Source organism: Hemicordylus capensis, chromosome 1, assembly GCF_027244095.1.
Source record: "Hemicordylus capensis ecotype Gifberg chromosome 1, rHemCap1.1.pri, whole genome shotgun sequence".
Taxonomy (NCBI): domain Eukaryota; kingdom Metazoa; phylum Chordata; class Lepidosauria; order Squamata; family Cordylidae; genus Hemicordylus; species Hemicordylus capensis.
In genome coordinates, this window is record NC_069657.1 from 404,942,560 (window position 1) to 404,968,044 (window position 25,485).

Consider the following 25,485-nt stretch of genomic DNA (forward strand, 5'->3'; position numbering starts at 1 on the left):
TGGGCAGCTTCACCATGTGTCCAAGACCTATTCTTCCAGTGTGGGCTGATGCTTTTACCATGCGGAGGCATCTGGAAGTTGGTCAGTGGCGGTAGCAATATGAATTGCTCACCCACACTAGAAAATTGGGACTAGAGTAAGAAGTGAAGCATTCATGTTTTTGTGTGTCCATGCTGCAACCAGGATCAACGGAACTGACCTTAAGAAAAAGTGGAAATTTGTACTGAACTGAAAAGAGAACTTAAAACAGGAATTTTTTTTTGGCGGGGGGTGTACTACAGCTGTTCAAAAATAAGATCTTTAAGCTTTTTAAAGCAGCTGTTCTGCACATTGCCTAATATAAATTAGCTTCCCGTGATATAAAACCTTGTTACGTAGCACAAGTGACCATATGCAACAGGTGCAAACTATTGATACTGATTATGCTCTTGCTTATATTATAATTACTAAGTCAATTAATTTTGCTTTCCATTCACATTGGGATTATGTGTAAAAGCGGCATATGGTATCAATATAAAATGTTCAAAAGCTTACATGGTTCACTGAATATTAACTCATTCTCTTGTGCACTGGATACTTGATTGTAGATGTGGACACAACCTGCAGTGACTTTGATTTTGGAACAGCCTTGCATATTGCTGCCTTCAATCTCTGCGCTGGAGCTGTAAAGTGTTTATTGGATCATGGAGCCAACCCAGCCTTTAGGGTGAGGTTTTGATTTGTGCTCTTTTGGTTCATCTGTGGTCTTTCTATATTTGACAATATCTTTTACATTATCAAACAGTGGCTGACATCCAGACTAATAAAGTGCTGATGCAGTTAATGCTGTGCATTCATGTTTCAGGGGACGGGTGATTTTCATCTATTTCCCCTGCCCCTTCCCTCTGAAGCAGATTGTGACTCCTGAAAAAATGCCCCTGAGGGTCCTGCAGCCCTCAGGGACCCATTTTTGGGAGTAACACTCATCTAGCCTATGTTTAGGCAGAAAAAGCATGTGTTAAATTGTTTTTGTATTGTATTTTGTATTTTCTCCCCCCCCCCTTTTTTTGGTCTTTTAATGTGTGTTTTTATCTCATGTTTTAATGTTGTGTTGTAAGCCACCCAGAGAACAACTTGTTATGGGACAGCTAACAAAATTTATTGTTTATTGTTATGCATTAATGGGCAAAACCATTCAAATTCCAAGATACTAGCATTGGCTCCTTAGGAACTGGGTAAAGTGGTTGCTAAGAGTCGACACCGACTTGACAGCACTTAATCAATCAATTAGTCAATCACTGTGTCACATCGATGTGTTGCTTTGCGGTAATAGTGTATTTGAATTTACTCTTTCCCCACTGTTTTTTTGTTCTGCAGAATGACAAAGGGCAGACGCCAGCAGATGTGGTTCCTGACCCAGTTGACATGCCCCTGGAAATGGCAGATGCAGCAGCCAGTGCCAAAGAAATCAAGCAGATGCTCTTAGATGCAGTGCCTCTGTCATGTGACATGTCCAAGGCCATGCTTCCCAATTATGATAATGTCACTGGCAAAGCCATGCTTGGATCCCTTGGCCTAAAGCTGGGCGACCGAGTTGTCATAGCAGGGCAGAAGGTATGGTGAAGAAACAAACTCTGCAGAAGGGAAGTAGAATAGATTGTAGAGGCCTTGGGGACTGACCTGCAACAGGACCAGAGTGTGGAGGTGGGCTTCCCTGTTCCCAGCTCAAGGCACTTGTTTGCATCATTGATTGATTAAGTGCTGTCAAGGCGATGTTGACTCTTAGCGACCAGATAGATAGATTCTCTCGAGCATGATCCGTCTTCAACTTGGCCTTTAAGGTCTCTCAGTGGTGCATTCATTGCTGTTGTAATCGAGTCCATCCACCTTGCTTCTGGTCGTCCTCTTCTTCTCTTTCTTTCAACTTTCCCCAGCATTATAGACTTCTCGAGGGAGCTGGATCTTCGCATAATGTGTCCAAAGTATGATAGTTTGAGCCTGGTCTCGTGAAAATTCTGGATTGATTTGTTCTATGATTCCTTTGTTTGTTTTCCTGGCTGTCCATGTATCCTCAAGAGTCTTCTCCAGCACCAAAGTTCAAACGCGTCTTCAAAGTCCAGCTTTCGCATCCATAGAGTGTCACGGGGGAAAACCATTGCATCATTAGGTTACCAAATATGGACCCAGTCTTTATAGCTTCTCCCCACCCCCTGCCCTTCTTGAGCCTTAATCATGTAAGCAAAGGTGAAATAAATAGTATTAATCTTTAGGAAGGAACTGCAGTGCTATTCTAAGGCTTCCTGTCAAGTAGTAACTTGCAGGAGTACAGTATGAAATAGTAAAGGCTATTTCAGACACTATTCCCAACCCCTGGAGGCTTTAGCTGTAGATTCTTATTCAGCTTGTGGGTGCTCTGCCCTTGGCCAGCACGTTTTGCTCTTCACCCTTGGCTGCCTTGTAACTCAGTTATATCTTTGGCCATGATTGTTCCTAATGCCAGTAAGGCCATAGTAATTCATTGCAAGTGGGGCTTTTTAGTTGCTGTTGAAATGCTCCTGCCCTGAAACATAATGGAAGTATATAAAGCTGTTTCCACAGTTATCCAAGCAAATAGGAAATAAAGCCTTTAAGCAAAGCTATATATAGCTATTTATATTTATATATAAATATAAAATATTTATAATTTGCCCCTCCAGTACGATACTTCTTGGGGTGGCTCACAAATGTTTGCACTGTGAATCCACCTCCCCTCCCCATGGCGCAGCAAGCCCTAACTAGTAAAGTCTGCACTTGTTTCTGCAAAGCTTTCTCATCCTGTTTCTGTGATAAGCTAGTGGGGATTAGTTTTTAAAGGGCATCCATAACTCTGCATGTTTCAAATAGGGCACACCCACGTATAACAGTCACAAGCCCTACTCGCACAGCTGTTTGGTGTCCCGAAACTAACCAACAAAACACGGTTTCAGATTTGCTTAGTAGAGCTTGTAAAAAGTTGGTTTCTCACACTTTTAAGTTCAAGACCAGTTTTGCAAAATGTAGGGATTCATAACTGTGTACTTGCTTGCACAAAGTTCCTGAATTCAGTTGATAACCAGTACTGGAATTTCTGAGTTTACAGCTTATAATTATGCTTGATTGATCACCTTGTATTAAAGAAGATGAGGAGTGTCTTGTTTGCATATATTTTCTACAGTGGGCATCTGTGCCAATAGCACATCTCTGCCTGCAATGGAACACGTGATTTACTCTTGCTACACTACAATCTGCTGGAAGATTTTGGGCAGGCTGTAGACTAAGTTAGTTATGACTAAATCCCATTGAAATTAACAAAACTTAAATTAATTATGACCAAATTGTTTCCTTTATTTCAAAATGTGCTTAGTGATGTGGCTTGCCCTCTGTGTGCTTCAACACTACTTTGTTGCTATTTCTAGAATGTAAAAGGTAGATTAATGCTTCGCCTTTAATAAGATACTTAATCCAGAGTTCAAGAGTTTCTTGGAATATGCCCTTGGCTTTCTGATAATAAGTTCTAAATACAGCATGTGGTGGCTTTTATAGTTCATGAAATTTTGTTTTTATACCTAATAATTGCTCTGAAATTGCTAGTTTGCGTGTGTAAAGGTCTCCACACACTCACTCCTTTTTCTCTCTCTCTTACGGGAATGTCTGTGTGAACAAATACTGGATTTTGTTAATTTGGGCATCTACATATATTAGAACTTTTATTTTTAAACCATTTGTAAGGATATGTAGCACTGCATTCCTAAACAATAGTTTAGGCTTCCTTTCTGATTGCATTGATCTCGAAAACTTTATTGTGATGGCTCTAGCTAGGGATGGATGGATCTCTGTTTCTGTTCTGTCTGAATTTTGCCCATTTTCCTTTCACCTTGTGTTGTGTTAAAAATTCTCAGATTTTTTTTCCAACGCTGGAAAAAAACACCCACATTTGAACACATACTTATTTTTTCAAAGTGTTTTCACATTTCCTACCAAAATAACTGGCATGGTAATACATTGCAAATACCTAATTTAATAAGGTATTTTTCACAAAGTATGGAATGTATAGAATTGTAGAAATTGCCATATGTTGTTAGTTCTGTTATTAAATGACTTTAAAAAAAAGATGTGTTCCATCATGAATTTTGGCAGGGGAGGAATTCCGTAGCATTCTTAGCTCTTAAGTTTAATTCTGGGACAGACACTTAAGAATGGAAAGCTGTAGCTTTGTTCCCTTTTAGAGCATGGTATAAGAAACACTTGGCTGTTAAAAATGCGTTATATGTAAAAAGCTACTCTCTGAAAAGAATTGAATTTTGAATAAATTCGGTTTAATACTATTAATGAAAATTAATAATAGTAAGCAAATTATAGGAACCAAAGAACTTCTTGAAAGTAGAATATCAAATGGACTATCAAAATGATGGCTGAACAATAAATTGAAGCCTGGGATATTCAGCATGCAAATTCTATTTTTCCTTCAGATATTTAGCATTCTAATAATGAACCTGCTTCTTTAATAATATAATCTATTGCCCATGGAAAATGGGATCAGTCATACCCCATTTGGAGTTAAAAACCCATAAAATGTTGTCTTCAGTGTTCTGCAGCCCCATCTTCCACGTCAGGATCTACCTTAATGAGATTAATTGCATTGTGGTGTTTTGTCCACGAGCCCCTCGTAATGTTGTCTAAAAGTGCCCCTTTGATTCAAATGGATATGAGGTTATTGACAACCCCTATTGCATTGTGAGGGGAAATGAAAGTATCACACAGTTATGGTGCAGGGCTGAACAGGCAAGCTTTCCCCAGATTCCTAATGGAATAAGTGATCACTCTTCTTAAGCATGCTTACAAATAGCTTGGGGATATATTGTACCTCAGGGAGATGAAAAATGTACTGTATTAATCTGGTATTGAGGTAACAAGAAGTATCCCAAATTATCCAAACACTTTAAAAACCTGGGGGTTGCACTGCACATGCACGAACTGCATAGTAAAAAAAAATTGGCATCTTATTTACCATTTAACTGCTTATGGAAAGGAGTAAAGAAAAAAGGCACCAGGTTGTAATGCCAATAACGCTGTGAGGTCCATGTTGCCTCACAGCATTATTGGCATTACTAATACAGTGAAGATATCACGTGTTCAGCCTCAATGCTCTTTCCCTCAAGACATTTATTTATTTATTTATTTCATTTCATTTCATTTCATTTATATCCTCCTCTTCCCCCAAGGAGCCCAGAGGTGAGAAGTGACCGGCCCAGAGTCGCCCAGCAAGTATCATGGCTGAATGGGGATTTGAACTCAGCTCTCCCCCATCCTAGTCCAGCACTCTAACCACTACACCACACTGGCCACTACACCACATGGAAGGAAGAGGTTCTAGTCTAAACATCTGCAGACACAAAGCATGCTTTCAGTGTTCCAATAGCATTACAACAGTGGTAGCACTCTTGTGCAACAGCAGAAACATGTTTCTGTTCTTACGGAGCACTTCCGGAGTGCGGGCATATTAGTCTTTTTGTGCAAGAGTAGGAGTACAAAGAGGGCTGGGGAATTCCTGAGGGCTCCTATTGCGTCCCCACAGACCCTAATAACATGTATGCTTTGTTAGGCAGGATGTTGGCTAGCCTGTCTTGCTCTCTTTTGGAATGTCCCACTTCAAAGACAGAAACATGCTTTTCCTTCCCTCTCTCTTTAGGTTGGCACATTAAGATTTTGTGGAACAACGGAGTTTGCCAGTGGGCAGTGGGCTGGCATAGAATTGGATGAAGCGGAAGGAAAAAACAATGGAAGTGTTGGAAGAGTGCAATATTTTAAGTGTGCACCAAAACATGGTACAGTATAAATTTTCTTCTATATGCTTCACTTTGCCAGCTCTTTAATAAAAAGGCATTTAAACTCAGCCACATATTAGACATGCTATTTTACTTAATCCTGTCTCCAGTGGTGTTTGGTTTGAAACTGGATTTTCTTTCATAAAATGACATGCATAGTAACCAAGTCTTTAAATAACTATTTTTTACATCTCTTTCCCTTGCTTACCAAATAGATTGCAGTGCAGTCTAGACTGTACTTTGCTGCTGTTGGTGGTACTACTACTAGTAGTGTGCTGTGTGCCTCTGTAACTTGCAACATCCCATAAATCTTGTGTCTTGCCTTTTTTGTTGAAAGCTATATTTAGGAAGGATGGAAGCCTTGGCAAAACAGCTACAGAGCAAGTAATGCCAATGAGAACTGGGCCAATTCAGTTCTGGATCTCTGCTAATTGGCAAAGAGGCACCTTTCGTATACTTAGTGGGAGTGTGTTACCATGAGGTTAAAATGCACTCAGTATCTAGTGATAATCTTCTGTACTAGTCTATGTTATAGCCTTTGCCAAGAGTAAAGTAGCACTAATGTTATAGCATTAGTCAAGAGTAAGACTAGGAAATGTAAAAAAGCCATGTTGTTCTGTTAAACTTTGTGATAGTTGTGTAACTGTAAATTCCTCAGTCTATATACCGCAGAATTAACTAGAGTCTTCCAATCATGTAAGCAGAAGTTGACTGGCTATGTCTTACTGTGAATCAGTGAATAAGGGGTTGTTTAGGCAGGTCAAGCTCAGCCAGTTGACCAGTAAGACTCTGCCTGGATTTGCCTGTGTGTTGTCCTCCTCCTTCCTGAGGGAGAAATGGCCTTTGAGAAAGAGACATTGAAGTCACCCTTTCAATCCAGCTAACAGCTATGAACCTTTTACGTAATGGGGCCAATCTTTCAGCTCTCATCAATTTCCCCTATTGGTTCCAGCATAGCATCCCTCCCGGCAGCTGTTGCTCTTATCTCCCTTCTCACTCTCTTTGTGAACCCCTGTGAATCATGGCTTTTTGTTTCTTAAAAAATATAACCCTTTCTGTGAACCTTTTGTGGAAAAGCAGCAAACATATATATATTCTAGAGTAAATATTGTCTGTGTGAAGCAAAAATGTTTAGCTTTATAGTGCACTACTGCATCACCTGTCTGTAAAAGTGGGGAGGGGGCAGTAAGACGTGAAGCAACATTGTAAGGATAAAAGTGTATTAACAGCCAAGAGGGAAAGTGTGAGCTCGAGCGCTCAGTGGTTCTCTAAATACTTGGAACAGTCATCAATATTTGAACAGAATTATTGAGGAAAAGCTGAACTCTGCGACTGAGCCATTTTTGGAAGGGCAGTATAGAAATCAAATCAAATCAATCAATCAATCAATAATAACCTTTCTCTCTCTTGTGTATCTTCTCTGCCAGGTATCTTTGCACCACTCTCTAAAATAAGTAAAGCTTCAGAACCCCCCAAAACTGCAAGAACTTCTTCCTCACGTCCCTTGCCTTTAATCAAGTCCAAGAAAATTGATGTCACGCGCATAACGTCAAAAGTGAATTCTGGTAAGCACATCTTTGTTTTCATTTTTTAAGTCAAAGGGCACATTAAGAAGATAAGCTATTTTCTATCCAAAATCACAATCCACAGTTTTTAGGCAGTTGCTATATTGATCTTGGAGAGTAAGCAGTACAAACCTAGTATTATGTTTTGAAAGTACTCACCTCATCAAAGCTTTTGTCTCATCAGTCCTTCATAGATTGTTGATTATATTGCCCATGCACATACTGTGATAAATGATGGTTTGTTGTTAGAGGGGTGAGCAATGCCGAAGACAACCAAGCTTCAGGTTTGCATATTTCACCCTCAGTGTTCCCTTGAACAGGGATTCCCATATGTTGTTGACTACAACTCCCATAATCCCCAGCCAAAGGCTATTGCAGCTGGGGATGCTGGGAGTTGTAGTGAGCAACATCTGGGAATCCCTGTTAGAGGGAATAGTGTTCACCTTTTGCTCTCATTCTCTTCTTCCTTACACAGAAGATGATTGGAAGTTTCCAAGTTTATATTGGAACAAACCACAGTTGCCTGTTATGTCTGAATTTGGTTTGTTCTAACTGTGGCTAATTAACAAGCCAGAATCTGAAACCATGGCTTGAACCTGGTTTCAGATGCTGGTATGGCAAACTCAGCATCCCGAACTCAGTTCCCTGAGTGTGGACATAATGAGGACATTCACTTGGTTCAAAGATGAAATCTGAGTCCTTCCTTTATTTGGAACATAAGACCCATGCTGGATCAGGCCCAAAGCCCATCTAGTCCAGCATCCTGTTTCACACAGTGGCCCACCAGATGCCGCTGGAAGCCTACAGGCAAGAGTTGAGGGCATGCCCTCTCTCCTGCTGTTACTCCCCTGTAACTGGTACTCAGAGGCATCCTGCCTTTAAGGCTGGAGGTGGCCTATAGCCCTCCGACTAGTAGCCGTTGTTAGACTTCTCCTCCATTTGCTGAGGAGGAAGAGAAATAGGGGAGCATGCAACCCTGTGGCTCATCAACTCTGCTTATCCCTGTAATTGTAAACCATGGTTTATTGTTACATGGGTGTGCAGTCATTGCTTAGTATTAAACCATGTTATGTGGCAAAGGAATTTTTATAACTGGGGGAGGAGGCCTGAGTGTGCATCAAGATCCACCAGATGGCACCGTGAAGGTCGTGCTGAGCCATCCCCAAATGCCAGACAAAGTGATTAAATCGATGTGCATTGGTATAGCAGGTTCATTCTTGCCCAGACTGCCTTGGTACTTCTCATCTTTGCATTTTAGTTATATGACATGACTGACAAATATTCCTTTAAGCCTAATAAACCACAGACCGTAGCTGCTCCCTGAACATCCAGGAGCAAAGCTGGGCCTAGGAGCACACCCAAGAAGCACACTTTCATGCACTTCGATAGGTGTGTGAAAAGGACTGTTGGATGATCTGGTATCCACTGAGACCATCCTGAGGAGGAATTGACCCACAACTGTCCATGGATCTTTCCAATTCTTTAAGTTTGCTTTTCAGCCAAGTTCAGAAATGGCTTTTCAGTGACCCTCCTGTCATCTACTACTGCTTTTGTCTGCCTTGCAGAATGTGTGCTCATTTATGCACATGCAGAACGTGCTTCATTTATGATAGCAAATGTCTTTGCCTTTGCAAACTGCTATCATTTTTCTTCTAAGAACACAATTTGCTAGCAACAGATCCCTCCTGACTTGTGCAAATTTTATAATGCTTCACTTTCATTTACTGCTCTCATACAGTACTTGGGAAGTTCTGGAGTTTTCACTTTGTCCAAATTGCTAGAGTTTAATTTCCTTCACATAGTTTTTGTGGATACATTTTAGGCTCATATTCTCCCTAAAGCTCTGGCAATCCATTAATGTCAACTTGTAGGCACTTAGGCTGACTTTGGAGCTGTTTAATATGGGGGCAAAGGGGCTTTGCAGAATAGCATAAAATGCTTTGTTTTTAGCAAGCCAATTGATTAAAGTCCAAAGGCCCAGCACTCTTTGTGCTGCAAGTGTGTCCCGTTTGGCAGTTTGCCCACTTCTGTTAATGGGCTATAAGGCAATTGTCTATAATTTATTGCTACAAAACTTGTAGCTTTAAATTGAGGAGAATTAAAATTCTTTTTTTTTTGGTCACCAGCAATGATGATGATGCTCTTGTATGTTAATAAACACATTCTAACATGCTTTGGGTTAAACATGGACTATGTGTCACTTGCTTATTTGAGCCTTCATGGACTGAGGTGTTGACTGCAAAAGGGCTTGATAGCCTAGCCTGTGTCTTCCTGGTTGGCTGCTGAGTGTGTGAACCCTTCTGGATGTGTGGGGGCTCACCCATTGGAAAAAGCAGCTCTGGGCCCCCACCTGTTGGAACAAATAGACTTTGCATTTTGCCCTGGAGCTGGTGAGGGGGTAGTATGGACTATTTGGCCAGCGGGAGCGGGGCGGAAGGGGGAGGCTGCAAATCCACACTGCCCTTCATGGCTCTGAGGAGACAGGAAGGAGACTTCTCAGAGTTGTGACCTGGCAACCACAAGGCAGACTATTGTGCTTGCTGTTGGTATTCTGTTTGAAGGAATTATTTGCTTTTGTGGGTTTTGTTCTCTTAATAATGGCTGCTTATCAAAAATTTTCCATAGCGTAGTCTTGATAAGCTGATCTATGAGCACACTTGTTCTTGTTAGCCTTCTTGAGGCCGGTCTCATTAAACATCTAATTATAGATTACATCACGAGTTAGTCCAGCTGTTGGGCTGTTTTCATACTATGCCAATAGGTAGAATTTAGTTGATGAGGAATAAAGTTCTGCCCTATGGCTGCTGCCAGCAAGTTCAGCTGCAGACCTCTTTGTTCTCTGAAACTGTGGCAGGTTGTCTATTATTAATATGGAATAGAAGGTCCATGGAACATTATGAAGCCTCATTAGTATTTTCCATGCATATTTTAACAGGGATGGTGCTATTGTTCTGGCATAGCTCATTCTCTTAGGCAAATAGTTGATTTCTGTCGTTAAAATGTGTTTTACATGCAGTTTTTAAAATCTAGTTGAGCACTTAAAACTTTTTGGCACTAATGCATTTTGAGCCTTGGGGTGTAACCTGATGTTCAGAATGCGGGCTTTGCAATGAAAGCCAGCCCCTCCCCAAAGCCCCATCAGGTGGTGGGGGGAGTTAGGTATCTGTATGTCCCCGCCACCCCCCACCCCCCAAGCAAGCAGCTTTGGATATTGATATTAATCAGGAAAATGGCACAGGCCTCCCCAGGCCTATGATCCTGATCCAGTTTGTATACTCCTTCCTCACAGCTATTTTGTGAGGAATAGATGTGGATCTTGAAACCAGGTCTCCTGTGTTTCATCAAAAGAGCTTTTCAAATTCCGATGCTTGAGATCTCTTAACCTGAAGCTGTTGAGAATGAATGAACTGCTTCCCTCCTACATTCAAGGCACATACTATACCATTGACCTACATCTCTTCAGTATTCTGTCCTGCCCTGAATATAGTATAATGTGCAAGTCTCTTAAAATAAGTATCCCTCTCCATTCTTTATTCGTAGGTCTGTAAAAGGCTGCAGAAATGGTCTCTTACAGACAAGTTCACACATTGTTACGTAGAAGTGCTGGGACTTAAAATGATTCAGTCTCATTGCCATTTTTTTGTGGGGGGAAATACTATTGCTAGACTATGATCATTGAATTGCTTTGGATCACAGGCTTATCCACATTGAAAAAAGAGAGTGCTCCTGACTCCACATTTTCGGCAGCTGAAGAAGGAATGAAAACTCTTCCAACAGGTAAAGAAGGTAATGTTTCCTTCAGAAGTTTTTGGCTGTTGGCCTGAGCAAGGGACCCTTTATAATGATCGTCCAGACTGCAGAATCACCTCAGCAAAGGCTTGTTTGAACCTGCATTTTGACTTCAAAAAGTGTTGTGGCCACTTCCCTAGGTGCAGGAAAGCTGTATGAGATGTGTGCATATAAAACTTTCAGGTACAAATGTGATTTCTCTTGAGATGATGATGAATATTTATATGCCACTTTTCAACACAAAAGTTCTCAATGCAGGCTGCATGGCAAAAAGAAAGGGAAGATGGTTCCTTGTAGGGATGTGCAAATTGATTCAGGTACAAATTGATTTGTCCCCAAATCTAGCTGATTTGGGTGATTTGGAGACAAAACAAATCACCCCTGTGGTCCATTGGCTAGATTCGGGTACAAATTGAATCGTGCATGATTCGATTTGAATCGATTTGAGATTCGGATCCCTCCTATTAATTCCCCCAGATTCCCAGCTTTCATTTTAAAAAAAGGCTAAGCTCTAACCCTTGTAGAAGTGGTGTTATGGAGCAAAATGTGTGGTCACTATTTTTCAATTGTGTGGATTCTTTAGTGTATAATAACTTCCCCTCAATGTATCCCTATGAGGATTCATTACACACCTTCATTTCTTCTATTCATTTTGACTGTCTTTTTGACAGTGCCAGCTGTCAACTGCCATGTGCCAACTACATCCCACTCCCACCCACAAGGCAGTGGGGTACTATTCAGTTTATGTTCTAGGATTTTTTTCAAGTGTTTAGGCTCTTCGATGTCTAATAACCCTTCCTCATAATGAATCCCTATAAGGATTCATTACACATCAAAGAGTAAACACCTCAAAAATTCATAAAATATAAACTGAGTACCCACTGGCTTGTGGGTTGGGGGGTAGTTGGAACAAGGGATGCCACTAATTCCCCACCCTACCCACAAAGCAGTGAGGTCAAAATGAACAGAAGAAATGAAGGTGTGTGATGAAGACACCAAAGAATCTAAACACTTCAAAAAAAAACAACACAAAACCCCACAACAAAAACTGAGTACCCTGTGTGTGTGTGTGTGTGTGTGTGTGTGTGTAGTTGACACATGGCAGTTTACAGTTGGCACTGTCCAATTATAGTCAAAATGAACAGAAGAAATGAAGGTGTTTAATGAATCCTCATAGGAATTCATTATGAGGAAAAGTTATTAGACACCAAAGAATCTAAATGTTTCAATATACCTAAAAATTAAAATGAGTACCCCACTGCCTTGCAGGGGTGTGTGTGTGTGTGTGTGTGTAGTTGGCACATGGCAGTAGACAGTGGGCACTGTCCAGTGACCATCAAAATGAACAGAAGAAATGAAGAGATTCATTATGAGGAAAAGTTGTTGTACACCAAAGAATCCAAACTCCTGAAAAATAACGACTGCACATTTTGCTCCATAAAAAGCTGGGGATCCGTGTTAGGGTTAGGATATGGCAACTTTGAATCCCCATTGTTTCCTATAGTGGAAATGTTCAAAATCAGCAAAAACTAAAAAAATTCATTAAAAGTCAACCAAATGTCCCATTGCCTTGAAATTTGGGTGGTAGGTGGCACCCATGGGGATCATCACCCAAATTTGGTGCTCTTTGGACCTTGTTAAGTGGTCTGAATCAGTCCAAATCCGAATCGAATTGAAGCAAATACAAATCAAATCTGGGGTGATGGGGGGGTAGATTTGGACACAAAACAAATCAGGGGTGATTTGTTTTGGCCACAAATCGAATAAAAAATAGATTTATGCACATCCCTAGCTCCTTGTCCATGGCCTGCCCACCACTTAGCTGCCTCTTCCCAGTGTCTGACTTGCCGACCACTTTATTAGCAGGCCAAAAGTTGCCCATGTTCACTGGCAGTAGTAGCAAAGTGGCACAGCACTGCTATTGCTTTTCCCATTCAGCCGCACCTTGCACGGTAGAGGATGAGAAATGGAGCATTAGAATGTGTGGAGTCCTCCACATGCCTCCTTCTGCTCTGTTCCATGCCGCCTGCCTTTTGAAAAGGGATAAGGCAGGGGTAAGATGGGCAGAAGGGAAGAGGAAGGGTGATCTCAGCTGGGGCACTAAAGGGGATTTGGGGTGGCTGTGGGGAGATCAGGTGCTCTGAGGGCAAGGAGTGCCAGTTAGCCACACCATCTCCTGCACCTGGGGAGTTTGGCTCAGGTCTGTCTGTGTCCCCAAAGGGCTCACCAGTTAAAAGGGAACACAAGGCAGACACCTGCAGCAGCCCTTGGGAGGGAAGAGGCACCTTTTTAAAATGGCGATTCTCTCTTTATTTAGCAGGGGGAGAGCAATTGGCCCTATCCATCCCCAGCCAGTGGCGTACTCAGACCTGAAGGGTTTTAGAAGTTCCCCTTTTAAAATGGTGATTCTCTTTTTATTTATCAGGGGGAGAGCAATTGGCCCTATCCATCCCCAGCCAGTGGCGTACTCAGACCTGAAGGGTTTTAGAAGTTCCCCTTTTAAAATGGTGATTCTCTTTTTATTTAGCAGGGGGAGAGCAATTGGCCCTATCCATCCCCAGCCAGTGGCGTACTCAGACCTGAAGGGTTTTAGAAGTTCCCCTGTTGCCATGAGGCCCACCCTTAAAATTTTTAAAGTAAAAGAAAAAAGAGGAGAATCTTGCTTGGGGTGGGTGGGTGGACTCCAAATGTCTGGGGGGGGGGCACTTGCCGCCGCTTCCATGCTGATCTTTGCTCTATAGCCACCATATGCACTGGCGGGGTGGGGCTGGGGGGTGAGCTGAGCAGGCCTCCCCCGTGGCGGGTGCAACGGCTTTTGGGCCTGTCCAGCTGGGCCCAACAACCCTTGAGAACTGCAAGACACTCTAGTGTGCCCGCACAGCGGGAATCAAGTGTCGCAGGCCCGTGTCATGACATGGGGTGGCAGTAGGAGCCCCCCACCCCCGGACATTGCAGGCCACGGACCAGCGCCCCAAGGTCCTGGGGGTTAGAGTGCCTCTTTCCCCAGCCCAGCATCCTTCCAGTGGCTGTTGCTGGGGTCTATCTTATGTTTCTTTTTTTAGATTGTGAACCCTTTGGGGACAGGGAGCCATTTTATTTAGGTATTTATATCTGTGTAAACCATTCTTGTTGAAAAGTGGCATATAAATATTCACCGTCTTTGTATGCTACGCTGGGTTGAAAAGGGACCTTTCCCTAGTACGTATAAGAGCTCAATCTCTTTAAAAACTACCTCTTTGCCCAGTGATCTGGGCCAATATATTATTCCATTTTGAAGTACTTTACCATCTTTCTCCTTAGTTTTGTACCTAGTATGATTGACATCCAAGGCTATTGACTGAGGAGTCACTTATTTACACAGGGAGACTGAATGCTCTTGCCTACTGTCTCTGATCATGCTTAGGGCAATGTGTGCTTCCAGTAAATGGAACTTCATCCATTTTTAATAAACTCAAAAAATCTGTGTTTTGTTTTATTTATTAAGTGTACATGCTGCTTTTCAACACACAGTTCTCAAAGCTGTTGACATAGCAAAACGCATGAAAAAATGGCTCCTTGTCCCCCAAAGGGCTCTCAATCTGCAGAAAGCAGACACTAGCAATAACGACTGGAGAGATGTTTTTTTTCCTGGGCTGAATAGAGACGTTTGCTCTCCCCTACTGAATGTAAGAGTGCCACCAAGACGTATTTTTGCCCAGTTTGCAGGGGTAATCAGTTACTTCTCTGACACTCAAGTAGTGAGCCAAGAACCTCCAACTATCTGAAGGTGCTTTCCTGTGCAGACTTTTCTGTGTTATTTGACTACATACATATGGCATATCACAAGGCTGCTCAACTTTGGCCCTCCAGCTGTTTTTTGCACTACAACTCCCATAATCCCCAGCAACAGTGGCCAATAGCCAGGGATTCTGGGAACTGTAGTCCACAAACAGCTGGAGGGCCAAAGTTCAGCAGGCCTGGCATATCAGAAGATTTAATAACACTCTTAGCTTGCTTCAGTCACAGTTACGTCTTCCATGTCTAATTTTTTCAGGAGTTTGAGTTAATGTTTGTTGAAACTCAGTTTCTCAGAAGAGTGCTGCTGTGATAGTGCTTTGGAAGAAGCCAATTGGAAATGACTTTTGTATTCAAGTTTTGCCTTTAAAATTCTCTTTTAGGTGTCGGACCCTCTGAAAGTCATCGTTTCAGCTCATGTATAATTAACCCATCACATATATGGCCAAGACTTGCTTTTTAAAGTAGATTGGCTTTTAGGGTGATTGGAGTGATTTATTTTTCCATTGTGTCGAGCATGAGGAAGCTTTTGTTTGGTTTTTATTGGCAACTGTAGGTTTTTTGCTTTCCCAGAAGCACCTGGATCCAAAATGCATATCAGTAGAAATCCCCACTGATTCTGAATGGAGCTGGCTCTCATGCGAGTCTGCTTAGGACAGGAGCCTAATATGCTAAAACCTGCACTCTTAACACTCGAGCATCGACTTCTAATTCTAGCTGTAAAGTACTGTGTGCATGATTGGAAAGGAATATGTGTGCTGTGTCAGAACGAAGTTTTGGGTCCACTTCTTTAGATGCTCTGTCCCTTTGCCTGCATGGTTATTTTTTAAAGTTACGTTTCATATCATGGAGGGACTCTTCCCCGCCCCGCCCCCCACTTTTTTCCAGTTGAGAAATTATGCAAGCAACATGTAGCCAGTCCATTGGTCAACATCCCACCGAATGCTGTGTGTGTGGCCAAAACAAAACGTGCATGCAGAGCTAGTGTCCCTATTTCTGAAGCATGGGTGATCGCAGATGGGGGGAGGGGTTATCTTTGCCAAGCCCCTCCTTCCCCTGGAAGTGCTTTGTGTGACTCAGAAGTAGGTTCCTGAGAGTGACGCAGTCCTCAGGGACCTACTTCTGAGTTGCACAGAGTCCTTCTGGGGAAGGGGAATGGCGGAAATTTGCACTCTCGCTTCAAAAGCAGGGATGCTCGTGTTATGCATGTGCTTTCTTTGGCTGCATGTGCATGCACAATATTGGACATATGAGAGGAGATCTGGTCTTGTGGTAGCAAGCATGACTTGTCCCCTTAGCTAAGCAGGGTCTGCCCTGGTTGCATATGAATGGGAGACTAGATGTATGATTGCTGTAAGATATTCCCCTTAGGGCAGGGATCCTCACCCCCGATGTTCTTGGACTTCGACTCCCATAATCCCCAGGCCCAGTGGCCTTTGGCTGGGGATTATGGGAGTTGAAGTCCAGGAACATCTGGGGGCCCAAGGTTGAGGATCCCTGCCTTAGGGGATGGAGCCACTCTGGGGAGAGCATCTGGGTTCTAAGTTCCTCCCTGGCATCTCCAAGATAGGGCTGAGAGAGATTCCTACCTGCAACATAAGAATGTAAGAACAGCCCTGCTGGATCAAGCCCAAGGCCCATCTAGTCCAGCATCCTGTTTTGCACAGTGGCCCACCAGATGCCTCTGGAAGCCACAGGCAGGAGTTGAGGGCATGCCCTCTCTCCTGCTGTTACTCCCCTGCAACTGGTACTCAGAGGCCTCCTGCCTTTGAGGCTGGAGGTGGCCTTTAGTGGCTTCAACCTTGGAGAAGCCACTGCCAGTCAGTGTAGACAATACTGAGCTTGATGGACCAGTGGTCTGACTCAGTACATGGCAGTTTCCTATGTTCCTATAAGCCATTCTTTGCTACTCACACTGCTTATGGAGAACTGAAGATGTCTTGCAGCATACTGAGTAATCAAAAGTTTCTTCACACAGTGCCTCCAAAGATGTGAGGCTTCTGGTATGGACACACTACAAAGAACCTGTGGCTGTTTTGGAACTCTTCATAGTGTTTACCCCTTTTAAAGTGTAACCTATGAAGCTGCCCTGAAATTTTCATGATCTTGAACAGGCAGGTAAATGAGTATTATCTCCACCTTTGGGGATTAGTAAGCTGAGATGCACTAAAGGACATCATCTTGTCACATAGAAAAGGCCATAAGAGGGAACTATGAAGAAAAAAGATAACTAGACATAAATCTTGTTAGGCAGCTTGAAAATCAAGATTCTGCAAATTGAAATGAAAGTGATTTACTTACTAATCTTATTTTATAGACTGGATTTTAATATTAATACAGTGCGTAATGGCATGCAGTAGGCACTAATCCACGCACTTCATAATTCACCCACAAAATGTCACTCCCCCAGTTTCTCATCAAAGATTTAATAGACTGGCTATCAAAAGCAAAGGGCTGATGTCTTTTATTACTGGAGGCTGCGTTATTTTTACAATTATGCTCCATGCTTACAAGTATTACACAATTATTAAAATAGGCTTAAAAGATTAAGTGGCATCTATCACGAGCAGTTAGCTTTGTGCAGGTGGTGTCCTTTCTTCCCTCACCAGGGGAAATGAAAATTTTTGCCCGTTGTGACATTTTCTGCCTCGCCTGCATTTTTTCTTCATCTTGTGTGCCTTACATTTGAATCTCTCTTTGGTTTATTTTAGATACTTCTCTAGGCTCCAGCAGCTCTTCGTCTTCTACTGTATCTTTGGACAGCAAGAAGAATTGTCCCAAGAAATGGAATCCCAGGAGTAATAAGAAGGATGACTTTAAACCACATTCGGTTGCATCTAAATCTGTCCCTGGTATGGTTTCTGTTGGATCAACTTGGAATTGCAAACAAGTGCATCTGCAGTTACAATGTGAGGGCCCAGGGAAGCCAGGAGAAAAAGCTGCAACTACCCTGGTTTGAACCACCTTAAGTGGCGCAATGGGGCAATGCTTGACTAACAAGCAGAAGGTTGCCGGTTTGAATTTCCGCTGGTACTATATCAGGCAGCAGCGATATAGGAAGATGCTGAAAGGCATCATCTCATACTGCGCAGGAGGAGGCAACGGTAAACCCCTCCTGTATTCTACCAAAGAAAACCACAGGGCTCTGTGGGTGCCAGGAATCGAAATTGACTCAATGGCACACTTTATCTTACCTTACCTTGGTTTGAAGTGGTTGCCCTTCATTACTCTTGATAGCTTTCTACATTTCTATTCAGCCTTCAATTATCTCAAGAGTTGCATGTTTCCTGGTGGCAGAAAACTTTTGTGTGGCTTTGTGAATAAACCCCTGGGCAAGGCAATAACTGTCCATCACATATAGGAGTGGGACAACTTTTTTTTTTTAAGGTTATTCTAGATAGTTTCAAAAATGTCTTGGATACAAGTCCCTCTGTTTACACCAACCTAGCTTCCATACAGTATGTGCAGTGCCCACTGTGCATATTGGCATAAGAACGTGTAGGCAGATTTGATTAGCCATCCTGACTTACTGCTGAGATTCTGTTTACTTCTAGTAATGCATCATCTACTGTGATGACTGAATGTGAATGATGAGCAATTCTGCTTTACTTATTTGGTGTGTGTTTCAGAATCAATCTCCCTTTCTCTGTTTCTTTTTTAACTGAACAGGAAGAAACAACACTTTACCAACATCAAGGAGAAATCCTTTTGATGAAGGAGAAATTCAGATTGGAGACAGGGTGCTGGTGGTAGGACAAAGAACTGGAACAGTAAAGTTCTATGGGGTGACAAAGTTTGCACCAGGTAAGTCACTTGCCTGTATTATAAGACCTTTCTCTTTCAGAAGCTTTGGTTCAACAGCACAGTGTCCAGGATCCTAGCATGGGTTTGCAGATTTGCAGTTTATGATGATGTTTCTATCAAATACAGAAGAGGATAATTCTGTCGGCAGGGTGTGTGTGTATTTAATTTAATTTATCAGTTAGTTAATTATGTTTGTACACTGCCCCAAACCTCCATCTCTGGGTGGTTTACAACAACATAAAACAAAATAAAACAGAAATTAAAACCTTTAAACAATTTTTAAAAGCTTGGGTGAATAAATGTGTTTTTAGAGACTTTTAAAATGTCAGAGATGGGGAGGCTTTTATTTCAGCAGGGAGCACATGCCAGAGTCTCAGGGCGGCAACAGAAAAGGCCTGTCCAGACAAACTGTTGGCAACTGTAGATGAACCTCTCTGGATGTTCTCAGTGGGTGATGGGGCTTGTTGTGCTTGGCCACTTCTCTGCCTTCCTGTCTCCTCCCACTGTCAATCTGAACTTGTTTTGATTCAGGGGTGGCTTCACAGCTCTTTCCGAAATGAAAGACAAAGAGCTGCAGTGTGGCCCCAGTGAGTCATGGTGACTCCAGTCCCAGTACTTGTCATTCGGAGCTGTGGGTCTTATGTAACTGTGGGGTTTCTTTTGGAGTGTGTACGTGTTAGATTCTACTTCCACTGCAAGTGCACTACTTTTGCTGTAAAATAAAGCAGGGAGATCTCTATCCTGGAAAAAACAAACCTGAAAATGTTTTTTGACCTAAGGGGAAACTTGCTCTTTTGCAGAAAATGTTTCCACTGTAGCATCTCACTTGAGATGACAGCTTTCAAATACAGCAAGAAATGGCAGATTTAGTTACATAAGTGTTATGGATAAACTGGCAGAAGAATCTGTCGCTGGTGCTTTTGAAGGCAAGAAGAAAGGAACTCTTCTCCCCAGCCAAGCCTTCTAATGCATGATGCAATTCTGGCTGTTTCAGCCTGAAATTAGCATTGCCCTTAAAATGGCACACTGAGCTCCAAATGACTTGAATTTTAATTTTGAGTCTTAATGGGATTGGATAGCATAACAAGCAGTAAGAGGTTATTGTGGAACTTTTCCTTTCTACTGAATTAGCAAGTGCATCACAAATGCAGTTTTTAAGTGCATTGCTGTCTGATGACTGTCTTAGTGGCTTACAGGAAGATAAATTATTGTGTGACAGTACTTTCCTGTAAAGTTCTCCCCCCCATACAACTTCTACTTCAGAAGTTTCTTATATTCAGAGGGTGAGTGGATGAAAGTAACTGAATATTCCATTTTTTAAATGATTATTATTTGCAATATTTTGGAACAGGTTTGAACAAGGCAATCAGTTCCCTCTTTGGAAATACAAATTTTAGACCCCCCCCCTTCTTGACTTGCTTCATTAATTGGCTGGCCCATAGAACAAGGATGCGCCAGTGCAGCAAGAGAGCAGCCTGACAACTTCCCCACTAGCTGAACCAGTGCAGCAGGGAAGAGGCCAATTTTGACACCTCCCCTTTCCCAGGAAGCCCTCTCTGCCACTCAGAGATCTGTATCTGAGGGCTGCACAACCTTCAGGGACAGATTTTCAGGTGGCATAGAGAGGGGAGGGCATCGGAAATTGCTGCTGCACTCGAGCAGTTGGGAAGTTCAGTTAGGCGCTGCGCTTGCTGCACTGGAACGTCTGTGCTCTGTCTGTCAGCCAATATCTTTATACACAGGAAAGGGGTTAATTGCTACTTTACAAGTTGAAACCAAATTTAAGAGAACATTTGCTCATCCTGATAGCTTATTCAAGCTGACTAAATAAGACCATGAGACCAGGAGAGCTGGTCTTGTGGTAGCAAGCATGACTTGTCCCCATAGCTAAGCAGGGTCCACCCTGGTTGCATATGGATGGGAGACTAGAAGTGTGAGCAATGTAAGATATTCCCCTCAGGGGATGGGGCCACTCTGGGAAGAGCAGAAGGTTTCAAGTTTCCTCCCTGGCTTCTCCAAGACAGGGCTGAGAGAGAGTCTGCCTGCAGCCTTGGAAGAAGCAGCTGCCAGTCTGTGAAGACAATACAGAGCTAGATAGACCAATGGTCTGACTCTGTATATGGCAGCTTCCTTTGTTCCTATGATTGATTTAAGAAGTATTATTTTCCTTTCCGTTCATTTTCCCTCCCTTATTTGCGATGCTAATTGCAGCTTCAAATTGCCAGGAGCACTTCTGTACAAAGAAAACCCTCATTCTGGAATATAATGAATGGTTGCAATAAACAATAATGGCTCCTTTTTGTGTCCATCCGTGATTCCTCAAGGATCTGTTTTTCACTGTTCCAGGCTTTTGGTGTGGAATAGAACTGGATAAACCCCATGGCAAGAATGATGGTTCAGTGGCAGGTGTGCAGTACTTCAGCTGCCTCCCAAGATACGGCGTGTTTGCACCACCTTCAAGAGTGCAGAAGTGAGTGTGGCATTTCATGATGGCAGGACTCAGCCCTTTCATTCAGAATCGGCCTCCTCTTGGGATGGCGCCTAGAGGCATGCAACACATTGCTGCTGCCAAGCTTTGGATCGCACCAGCTAGAGTCTTAACATGGCAAAAAGAAGAAATTGGTCTTGGTGCTAATGTGGGAACAGTCTCCCTCTCCCTCTCCCTCTCCCTCTCCCTCTCCCTCTCCCTCTCCCTCTCCCTCTCCCTCTCCCTCTCTCTCTCACACACACACACACACACACACACACACACACACACACCTGCTTTTTTGTCTGGCTTATTAAACTGAGCCAGTATTTCTTCACCTGTGTGTGTGTGTGTGTGTGTGTGTGTATTTTCCGGACTTATTTCTGTAGAGGAACATGTTAGATTTCTCTTGCATCTTAAACCCTTGTCCTAGCACGATGCCTTATTCACTTTTTTTAAAGCTCCTCTGTTACTAGGGTAACCATATTGTTGGCTCAATGGTGGTGTGGTGATAGGCTAACCATTTTACTAGATGCTCCACAGAACTGTGAAGAAGTCTGACTTCCCTGCCTATTGGGCATAAAATTGACGAACTAATCCTCATTTCAGGCAGCAGCTTGTTGCACTGTGGAAGCAACCAATAAGTTTGGGGTGTCTCTGTGTAGTGAGCCAAGACATGGAAATAACTTGTAAATGTGGAGCACCTGCCATACAGAGGCAGTTTTGAGCAGATTCCACATGACAGTGGCACTGTGTTGACTGCCACTGTTCCCTCTAAGGGGGATTCCCAGACGTTGTTGACTACAACTCCCAGAATCCCCAGCTGCTGTTGCTTTTGCTTGGGGAGTCTGGGAATTGTAGTCAACAACATCTGGGAATCCCTGTGAGAGGGAACACTGGTGACTGGTATCGGACAGGACGGAATAGGTGGATGTTGGCACACGGGAGGGTTGCAGCACGTAGCATTTCTTAAAAGGGTTGAGAAGGGACTGAAGTGGGTGGCTTGGCCGATGGAGGCGGCTGTTCAAGGAGCGGGAGTGGAGGAGAAGGCACAAGTGTGGGAGAGCAAAGGAGGCTGGTGGAAGAGGAGCACAGGCCAGAGGAAGCAGGAGGGGGAGTAAAGGGGTGGGTCTGGCCTGGAGATCCATAGTGTGAAGGCAATGAGTGTTCCAGTTGATGCGAGGGGCATGATGGTGGCAGAAGGAAAGGAAGGTTATCTGGGCAGTGGCATCCTAAATGTATTGAAGAGGGGAGGGAATGGAGAAGGGAATACTGATAAATAAGAAGCCTACATTCGTTGCTTGCTAGGCATGTTGGGAATGTTGAAGAATTACCATGGTTACCTTCCACTCATTGGCATCAATAGTACTGGTCCGTGACTGAGTGCCCTGCTCCTGTTTGGAAGAGCGGGTCTGTGTGTAATAGTGGGAATGAAGGAAGCGGAAGACAGATAGAGATGATTGCTGTGGGGATTGTAGGGGCTCTTGTACCTGGTGCTTATTTGGCAGGTTAATGTGCCCCTGCAGAGAATTTGATGCAAGTGCTGGGACAGCTTCAGTGTATGCCGAGTCCCTGTGTATCCATGAAGGAGATGGAGGAGATGGCAGGCTCAGCACAGGTTCTGTTCTCTACACAGCCAGCCAGTTCCCCACAGTTGGCCTTGGGTGTAATGGAGGGGAAGGGGGCACCTACCTTTCCCAACAATGCAAATACATGGTTTCCTGTACTGAGCCAGTTTCTGTATAGAAATGTCCCCATTCTTCACTTACTGTGCATGCACATTGAATCCTGGTTGACTTGGATCAGTGCAGAGCTCATAGGCTTTGGAGGAATCTTGCCATTCAGTTAGTTTTGGTAGGCACTGAAACTGATCACAGCTACATCATAAATGAAGAACTGGGTTGCGGTGATGATTTTATTAAGAAAAGTGTTGGTGCATGATTTCATTTGCAGGCTCGCGGGATCACTGGATTCGCTCGCAGATGCTTCAGCAAGTAAAATGAATCATTCTCTGCCCGGTAAGAATTTGATCTGTATCTCCCTGTAGCCTCATTCAGACATTATTACCAAGAGACGCTGGACTTGCGTACAGCATCTCAAATTGGATCCTGAAGTCCTGCCCACCTGCCAGTCGCTCTCCACAGCATGCTGCTCACAGTGACAGTGATGCTTGCAGAGAGGCAGGCTGTAGCTGTGATGGCTGGAGCACTCAAGCTGCCGATCATGAAAATGCCGGCCACCACGGTTGCAGATTGCCTCTCTGAAGACAAGCGCTGCTGTAACCCCGAGTGGCATGCTGCAGAGTGATTGACTGGCAGGCAGGAGTTCTGGATCCAGTTTCAGGTGCTGAGTGCGAGTTCAGCATGGCTTGGTGATAATGTCTGAATGAGGCGTTTGTGGTGCTTAGGTTATCTATGTGAATTGCAGTAACCGTAGCTTCATGTGGAAGAGGTAGCTTGTTGAGGATGATGGGTGGGTGTATGAAATGGGAGAACCTGTAAGAACATCAGAGCAGCCCTGCCGGATCAGGCCCAAGGCCCATCTGGTCCAGCATCCTGTTTCGCACAGTGGCCCACCAGATGCCACTGGAAGCCACAGGCAGGAGGGCGTGCCCCCTCTCCTGCTTTTGCTCCCCTGCAACTGGTACTCAGAGGCATCCTGCCTTTGAGGCTGGAGGTGGCCTGTATCCCTCCGACTAGTAGCCGTAGACCTCTCCTCCATGAAGTTATCCAAACCCCTCTTAAAGCCTTCTGTAGGCAGGAGCTTCTGAGCCCCCCTCCCCCTTTTTTTTTTAAAAAAGCCATCTGGTCTGGAATCTTTTTTTAAAACGTCCTTTCCCTGATTTGAATGTATTGTCCTAAAAAGATGGCTGTTCTGCAGCTTGCATCGTATAACTTTGTAGCTGACCTTTCTCTATGGAAAAATATGGGAGTACTGTTATCTTCACTTATACAAGGCATGATGGATTTGTAAGGCTTGAGTTGTGGGGCTGCCTCAGCAGTTGTCCTGTAATGCAATTTTAGTCATTCAAGGCATGGCCATAATGGATCCCAATGGTCAATAAAGTCCCTCCCCCGCAGTGGGAGAATTCGCAGTCCAGGGCTGAAAATTGAGAGTCCTCAAGACTGAAGGCAACTGTTCTCCCAATAAGAGTGAATAAATGATGGTAGAGGGAAGGTGACTCATTGTAGTTCCCTGCAGTGCTTCTTGAATTGTGCTCTGGGAGAAGAGCAGTGGCTGACATACTGACTAAGCCAGTGTTGGTGTGCCAGGAAGACATTCCTGTGCTGCAGAGAGCTTTGTTGCTGTCTCCTTACCCTGGAAGTGCCTTGCACCACTTGAAAAGATGTCCCTGAGGGTTGCACACTCCTTGGAAGCCTTCTGCGCCACAGCTCCATCTTCCTAGCACACTGACATGGGCTTAATGTTTGCCAGTGTCTATAGTTTACCACACTTTAAGACTAACATCATTCTCTTTTTCACATTCAGGTTTCCGACGAAGTTTCAGTACAACCTCTGCATCTTCCCAAAAGGAGATAAACAGGAGAAATTCTTTTGTCAAGTGAGTGACTTTTTTTTTTTTGGAACAGACTTTCCTCATGGAAAGTAGTCTCCTGAGATCACCTTGCTCTCTCTGTGTGTGTGTGTGTGTGTCTCCTTCCCTAACAACTTTAGGAACATAGGAAACTGCCATATACTGAGTCAGACCATTGGTCTATCTAGCTCAGTATTGTCTTCACAGACAGGCAGTGGCTTCTCCAAGGTTGCAGGCAGGAATCTCTCTCAGCCCTATCTTGGAGAAGCCAGGAGGGAACTTGAAACCTTCTGCTCTTCCCAGAGCGGCTTCATCCCCTGGGAGGAATATCTTGCAGTGCTCACACATCAAGTCTCCCATTCATATGCAACCAGGGCAGACCCTGCTTAGCTATGGGGACAAGTCATGCTTGCTACCACAAGACCAGCTCTCCTCACTTTGCAGTGCCTGAACTGATTTGGACCAAGTTTGGTGCAGTTGTAGTGCCACATAGGGATACCTCAATGGCATATTTTGTGATGATGCCATTCACCCCAGTTCAAGATGAACTTTTAGGGTGGAAGTGGGCCAACGTGAACTGCCTGATTTGCACCAAACTTGGTATTATATTAAGATTAGAGCACATTAAACCTTGATATCGCATAAATGAATTCCAGAACCCATTTCTAGATAGTGACTGTTTGTGTCTTCCCCCTAACAACTTTGCAATATCTGGACCAATTGTTTCTA

General features: G+C 43.5%; 1 protein-coding gene across 7 annotated transcripts in view; it reads left to right on the forward strand.

Moving 5' to 3' along the window:
- Positions 1–25,485, forward strand: part of CLIP4 (CAP-Gly domain containing linker protein family member 4) — a 49,831-nt gene that overhangs the window by 20,040 nt on the left and 4,306 nt on the right. For 6 of the 7 annotated variants that reach the window (XM_053306624.1, XM_053306613.1, XM_053306604.1 and 3 more), the window contains exons 6-15: positions 588–706; positions 1,357–1,593; positions 5,687–5,822; positions 7,250–7,387; positions 11,084–11,173; positions 17,662–17,802; positions 18,620–18,754; positions 21,101–21,224; positions 23,175–23,239; positions 24,711–24,783. In XM_053306624.1, the coding sequence (XP_053162599.1) occupies positions 588–706; positions 1,357–1,593; positions 5,687–5,822; positions 7,250–7,387; positions 11,084–11,173; positions 17,662–17,802; positions 18,620–18,754; positions 21,101–21,224; positions 23,175–23,239; positions 24,711–24,783 (1,258 nt within the window). The remainder of the gene's footprint in view (positions 1–587; positions 707–1,356; positions 1,594–5,686; positions 5,823–7,249; positions 7,388–11,083; positions 11,174–17,661; positions 17,803–18,619; positions 18,755–21,100; positions 21,225–23,174; positions 23,240–24,710; positions 24,784–25,485) is intronic. The other variant, XM_053306661.1, reaches the window with a different exon arrangement.